The 7,354-nt window shown below is 35.1% G+C and overlaps 1 protein-coding gene across 1 annotated transcript; it reads left to right on the forward strand.

The window, feature by feature from the left end:
* Positions 1 to 5,263: 5,263 nt before the first annotated feature.
* LOC149188044 (gibberellic acid methyltransferase 2-like) lies at positions 5,264 to 7,003 on the forward strand. The gene is made up of 3 exons (XM_089412916.1): positions 5,264 to 5,878; positions 5,986 to 6,267; positions 6,392 to 7,003. The coding sequence occupies exons 1-3, from the start codon at positions 5,357 to 5,359 to the stop codon at positions 6,755 to 6,757; spliced, it is 1,170 nt and encodes a 389-aa protein (XP_089269042.1). The 5' UTR covers positions 5,264 to 5,356; the 3' UTR covers positions 6,758 to 7,003.
* Positions 7,004 to 7,354: the final 351 nt, after the last annotated feature.

A 7,354-nucleotide genomic window follows, 5' to 3' on the forward strand; every position in this document is an offset into this window, starting at 1 on the left:
TGTCAAAGTCTATTTTGAATCAAATATGCACTTTTCAATATACTAAAATGAGCACAGGAGTTTGGAGAATGAAATATATACTCTGAGATGGATACCAAAATCAAGAGTTTTTTGATTCCTAGGAGTTTCTGGCTTCCCTTCAATGCACACAAAAATGAACAGGCGTTTGTAATATACTTTTCAATGCATATAAGCAGGAATTTGTAATACACTCTTTATTCACATATATATTACATTAAATATAATGTAATATATAATTTTCAATGCACATTAAAATGAAAATTGGGGTGTGGAGGAGGTGGTGGTGTGTATAGGTTTTTGTTTTAAATTAGTGTATATGAGATATAGAATTTGTAATATGAAGATAAAATTAATTTAATAAATATATTGGATAAAAAAATTATTTACTCAATTTATTATTAGATATAATTATTTTTCAACTTCCCAAAAAATATTTTTCTAATTTATTAAAAAAATTATTTTCCAACTTACTAAACATTATGAACAAGATAACCGCCCTCAATCCTTGTCATAAAATTTGAAAACTGATACAATGAAGGGGATCAATAAATCCCATGCTATCGGGCCATAAATGAACGGCGGGTGTATATGCCCACCGTTCGATTTTGCTAAGGCCGAAATCGAACCCGCCCACCGTTCGATTTTGCTAAGGCCAAAATCGAACCGTGGGCATATACACCCGCCGTTCATTTATGACCCATAGCATGGGAAATATGGCTCGCCTACAATGAACATTAAACTCCACAGAAACTAACTACTTCACACCTCTTTACAGCTCATAATTATAACATCATAATGGAATAAATGTCAAGGCAATGAAGTTGAGTGGAGTGGGTGGGAAGAGGATTTCTCCCTAGCTGGCGTTGTGTAGGCATCGATCCGTTGCAATTAAGATCCAACTCTATTACATACTACGCTTTCCTTAGTAGTGGGACCGGCTTCTATTCGGTAGTTGCTTCGCTTCCCATCGAATAGACTTTTGAGCACTTATTGTACAATAATTGAAGACATTTTTTCAAACTTGTCTTAGTGAGTACGGTATTGTTTCATTTAATGTATAGTTCGAGCAGACTGTAACTGAAACTTGTTTAAGCGAGCACGGTATTCTTAATTTCTTTCTTCATTTTATTTTATATTAGCAGCCTCGCTTTCTCTTTTAGATTGTGGGAATATTTCAGAGCGATTAAGTAATTCATTTCACTCTTCTGAATCAAAGATCTTAAAATCTAGCCCCATGGGGTAGGTGAGTTGGTAATCACAATGCGGTGAAGTTAGTTAGAAAGGCGGGCTCTGTACTGAAGGTCATGAGTTCAATTCCCCCAGACTAACCCTAAGCTGTGGAGAGGGGCAGGCACAGTTTCCCAGAAGGTTATAGTGGTAGCGGTCAGAATAGACTCTGTGTAATGCAAGTTATGAGACTGCTCCAGTTACCCATTCCTCTGTTAATAAAAAAAAGAAAAAGAAGAAAAAAGAAGATTTCAAAATCTAAATAGCTAACTCACACAAAACTGAAAAAAAAGATAGTTACCTCACTCACACAAAACTAAACTTCTTTTTTAGCACCTACCATCCTTTTATATTAGCTTTCACTGCACTCTGTTGTGTTCGTTAAAACTGTTCTATAAATCTCACAGAACCTCAACTCTTTATCTTCTGAAAGATCCAGTAGAAGGTCGCCATTATAATGCATTTTCCACACATTAAGTACCTTAATCTTGAGTTACATAAAACGATATCAATGATAACAGTGGGAGGTATAATTCTTTATGTAACATGTTATGTTATATGATCGTTTTGGTTGTCGCAATTTTCGTACAGTTGTAGTGACAGTGTTATTTAATTATTTTATTAACAAAGTATTTGATAATTGTTTATCTAAGATTTTGTGGATTTTCCATTTCTATTTTAATTTTACAATAACTTAATTTATTTATTGCTATTCTTTTTCACTATTAATATAAAGTTGAAAGATAACATGTAAAAATATTAATAGCAAAAAAAATTAATATAAATTATAAAATAAATATTTTAATATAAGTACAAATTTTAATATCAAATATAATTAGAAAAAGAAAAAAATTCTTATTTCATTAATAAATACTTTCTAATTAAAGTAGAAGAAATTTTGTAATTCCTATAAATAAACTTCCCTTAATTCTCAAATTCCCTAAACTTTTTATCATTTTACTATAATATAAAATTCATACTTTATATCTTAGTATATCAACTCTAATATATTAATTTATTATCTTAATATTTATTACCCTATTATGTTAAAAAAATTATCTTAGGCTTTAAATGTAGTATTATTTCTTATTTAATTAGAAATAATATTATATTAAAAGTAGTTATTTATTCATTTAAAATTAATTAATTATTTAATATATTATTATTTCTTATTATTTATTTATTTATATGAAATTATTTATTTATATAGAATTATTTATTTATTTAAATTATTTTTATATAATAATTATTATTAATTTCCATATTGTCTTTCCAATTTTATTTATTTATTTTTTATTATGTCAATTCATATTTTCTTTATTTTTATTATTATTTATGTTACACTTTTTTCTCTTAACAAATTTTCATCTTGATGATGGGTGGTCCTCTAGACTCTAAACACTTAGTAAAAAATGTTCACTATGGATATAATTCCGATAGTTATTTCTTTAGATTCTTAAGATGTTCATTATAGAATTGATATATAACATTTTGAAAAATATTAATCATATATATAGACAAACAAATAAATAAATAGATATATTAATATATAGCATTTAAAAAAATATTAATAACAAATATATATATATATATATATGCATTTACTCCACTTATATGGAATAGGGAGCACCAACTTCTCCCACCGCAGCGTCTCAAACTTTTGCTGCGCTTCTGCGGCTCTGTTTCTGATATTAAGGTTCTGCGGCGCGGATCTCTTCACGGTTGACAACTCTAAACACTTACTACATTCAGATCTCTGCGGCTCTCCTCTAGGGTTCAGATCTCGTCACGGTTCTGCGGCTCTTTTTCTGATATTAAGGTTCTGCGGCGCGGATCTCTTCACGGTTGACAACTCTATACACTTACTACATTCAGATCTCTGCGGCTCTTCTCTAGGGTTCAGATCTCGTCACGATTCTGCGGCTCTTTTTCTGATATTAAGGTTCTGCGGCGCGGATCTCTTCACGGTTCTGGGGCTCTTCTGCTAGGGTTCAGATCTCGCAGATCCCTTCTAATAACATATAAAGGTTCTGCGGCTCTTTATGAAAACGGGATCGAGGGTTCACGGTTCTGCGGCTCTTCTTCGATCTCTTCACGGTTCTGCGGCTCTTCTGCTAGGGTTTCAGATCTCGCAGATCCCTTCTAATAACATATAAACCAACGCGATTCTTTATGCAAATCAAAACCAACAACATTGACAAATGTCATTGTGACTGAGTGAGGTAGGGCTCACGGTTCTGCGGCTCTTCTGCTAGGGCTCACGTTTCTCGTAGATCTGCGTAAAATATGGCTCCGAGCTTCGCAAAAATAACTAGTGGCTCATCCGCCTCTGGAGGGCAATCTCCTGCCCATATCGTGAGTGAAGCACCAGCTCCCACTATCCAAGTGGTTCAGGACTCACTCGATGAAGCTTTGAAGTTCTCCGAAAGTGCCCTAATTTGCCGGTTCAATGGTTTTTGGCCGCGGCTGATAGCACTCCACAATTGGATCTCGGAGGTATGGAAGCCTATCATTTCTGATGAAATTAATATCTACCCCTGTGCTAGAGGTTTCTTTATAGTAGATTTTGAAAATCCTGAAAGCAGACAATGTATTCTAGATTCCGGCCCTTGGTTTTGGGAAAAATCAGGCCTATTCATGAAGCCATGGAACCCATCATTCGATCCCTCTACAGCAGTGATAACCTCAGCACCAGTTTGGGTGAGACTGCCAAGCTTACCCTTGCATCTCTGGAATCTCTCCTCGCTAAAAGCCATCGGAAATGCAATTGGGAAATTTTACTGCAGGTGCCCAGAAACAGAGGAATATGCCAGAACCACCTATGCACGCATCTGTGTGGAAATGGATTTCAGCGCCGGATTCCCAGCTGAAATAAACCTAACAAGTAAAGACTATGTGTGGAACCAGAAGCTTGATTATGAAAGTGTCCTCTTCAGATGTCGATCGTGCTTTGAGACGGGGCATCTAGCCAAAAATTGCCCAAAAGCCTCTGAGAAAAATTTTGCTAGAAAAAACCACCACAGATCTACATGGTGGGAAGGAGCACAAAAAGAACACTACACTGTCATCAAAGAAGAATATTCTAGAGAAAACTCCGAGTCACAAGAAATCAAGGACGAAGGAAACAACTCTCAAAGCAAGCAAGGAGAAAGCCCGCCCCAACAAATCAACAGTTACGAGGATGTGAATACCGCAGAAAATAAATCTTCATTTAACGACAAAGCAGATCTCCTAAACCAAACTTCTCCGACTATAGATCGCGAAGCTAAGACACCAATGTCCCAAGAACCAGAAGAGATGAAGGAGATGCAAGACAAAGGAAGTTGGAAGACCGTAGAGAAAAGAAAGAAAGCTACAACACCAATCTCGCCAAGAAAAACGAGGAGCCAGACAAGTAAAAATTAAGAATATTGTAGGTCCGATAGACCAATTTGGTCTCAGTGGACGTTAACCATCATCATCATCATCATCAAATAAAATATTTCAATATTAGTTAAGTATATATTATGTTGAAAATTTAAAAAAGATAAATTTCTCACATTTTATCGTTGTGTTGCTCACAACTAATATCTATTCATGATACTAAATCTAGCGGCATAAATTTTTTCCCAAGCTTTTTTATTGAGAAATTTACATTTTAAAAAATTTAATTCCTCCAAACTTAGTGAATCTAAAATTATAATAAATCTAAGTTGTTTAAAGTTTCTATTTATTACATAAATTAATTCAATATCATTGAAAACTTACGTTTCATGAACTACAAATTTCAAAAAAATTGAATTTTGTAGTTTATGAAAGGTAAGTTTTCAATGATATTGATAAAATATAAATATTGATGCTTTCCTTTCTTAAAAAAAACACTACAAAATTCAAATTTATAAATTTAATAAATATTTGCCAAATTTTAAACCAAAAAAACTTTACAACTCGGATTGCCATCACCGCACTTACCATGTGTCTAGAGAAGATTCTCGACAGCTTCGCTCTCATTTTTTAATGTTCAAAGATTCTCGACAGCTTCGCTCTGACATTCACATTGGTATCACTCAAACTCATCAATGGACAATTGGGGCATTGAAAAGCAGCACCATTCAAGTGAGTCCTCGGAATGGCAAGTGAAGCCCTCGGAAAGGCCATGGACAACGGCACGCTTCACAGAGCCAGAGGCGATAATCTCGAAGGAGTTCTTCACATGTATGCGGGCGATGGCGATGCAAGTTACGCCGAGAACTCTGACAGACAGCGGCACGTTTTCGGGATGTTGCAGCCGCTGTTTGAAGCCGCCATCGAGAAGCTCAGATTTCCCCGAGAGGGCCCTCTCAGAATCACAGATCTGGGCTGTGCAACTGGTACTAACACCGTAGCAGACGTCGATTTTGTTGTCAAAACGCTCACAAATCTTTGTGAGAATGGCAATCATTCTAATGGCAGGAGCTCAATGCTGGAGTTCCAGGCTTATTTCTCTGATCTGCCTTCCAATGACTTCAATGGGCTCTTCAATCTGTTGGACCGACCTGGGCATTCTCCCTATTTTGTTGCGGGTGTCCCTGGATCCTTTTACAACGTTCTGTTTCCGAGATCCACCATTCATGTCTGCTTCTCTGTCATGGCGCTTCATTGGCTTTCACAGGTCAGCTCTGCCTCTTTATTATTACACCAAATTAAATTATCTGATTACATTATTTTCATAGCTCACAACTAAATTGAACTTTTCTGATCATATTATCATTATTGCAGGTGCCTCAGGCTGTTGTGATGAAGGATTCGCCCTCATATAATAAGGAAAGAGTGTGGATTAATGGAGGCAGGCAGGATGTTGCAGAAGCTTATTCAAAGCAATCTGAAAAGGACCTCAACACTTTTTTCAACTGCAGAGCTCAGGAGATGGCACCCGGAGGCGTGCTCTTCTTGTGTATGATGGGCAGACCAGACAGTTGGTCTCCTGCACAACAAGTTTCTGTGGGAGGCGAATTCTGTGGCCAGGACTTTGAAAATGCATGGGATGAATTGGTGACACAGGCAAGATGACAGACCATAAGTCTTGAATTCTTATCAAATCATTTATAGCTAACCATATGGATCTGTATACAGAGAATCCAGATATTAATGTATGAATTTGTTGGTGTTGTGATATGGAGTGCAGGGGATTATTGGCAGAGATTTGAGAGATTCTTTCAATCTTCCATGGTATTTTCCTAATGCAGATGAGATGAGACAGGCAGTGGAGAAATGTGGCGATTTTGAGATTGAGAACCTGCAAGTGTGCGAGTGGGTGCCGAGCATGAGTGAGGAGGATTTTGAAGAGTATATTAAGGACCCAAAGATGTTTGGGTGTATGAAATCCAATCTCGTGAAAAGCTTTGTGGGTAGTTTGGTTGAAGCCCACATTGGCAAGGAATGCACAGAGATTTTTTTCCAAGTATTTTCCGAGAAGGCTGCAGCGCTTCTGCAGCGCAATCCACCTTCTAGACTGGTCACCTGCACGGTCGCTTCGCTCATAAGAAAGTAGTCGACAGCCTCTTCAGAATCAATTCAATTTTTATATGAAAATAGAATAAATTTGTGTTCGAGGTATTTCTTTTGATCAGGGTGTTTGTGTGGAGTTGTAATACTATTTAGTCGTGTTATCATTAGAAGGACATGTCGGGCATCTTTATAAGAAGGGACATCTTTATAAGAAGTGATATATGGTTAGCAAGGTTGGAATTTTCAAATAGATTTATTTGTTAAATTTGATAGTTTTTACATTTTTTAATTTGTTTTTACAATTTTCCAAAAAAAAATGATATTTTTATAAATTTATCTTTATAAGAAGGGACATTTTTATAAGAAGTGATATATGGTTAGCAAGGTTGGAATTTTTAAATAGATTTATTTGTTAAATTCGATGGTTTTTAATTTTTTAATTTGTTTTTACAATTTAAAAAAAATGATATTTTTATAAATTTTTAAATCATATTTGATGAGCAGATTATCTTTTGTTTTTACAATTTAAAAAAAATGATATTTTTATAAATTTTTAAATCATATTTGATGAGCAGATTATCTTTAAAAAATTTAAAATTATATTTGACTATCAAATTACCCTATGATCAACAATTTACCC

This window comes from Pinus tabuliformis, chromosome 3_1 (genome assembly GCF_031772625.1).
Source record: "Pinus tabuliformis cultivar Carrire ecotype Pingquan chromosome 3_1, CPIR1, whole genome shotgun sequence".
Classification (NCBI taxonomy): domain Eukaryota; kingdom Viridiplantae; phylum Streptophyta; class Pinopsida; order Pinales; family Pinaceae; genus Pinus; species Pinus tabuliformis.

Bases quoted from the DNA above. Each gene is read 5' to 3' on its own strand.
- LOC149188044 (XM_089412916.1), top strand. From the start codon at position 5,357: ATGGCAAGTGAAGCCCTCGGAAAGGCCATGGACAACGGCACGCTTCAC. The intron at 5,879-5,985 runs GTCAGCTCTGCC...TCATTATTGCAG, and splicing joins CGCTTCATTGGCTTTCACAG to GTGCCTCAGGCTGTTGTGAT. The intron at 6,268-6,391 runs GCAAGATGACAG...TATGGAGTGCAG, and splicing joins GGGATGAATTGGTGACACAG to GGGATTATTGGCAGAGATTT.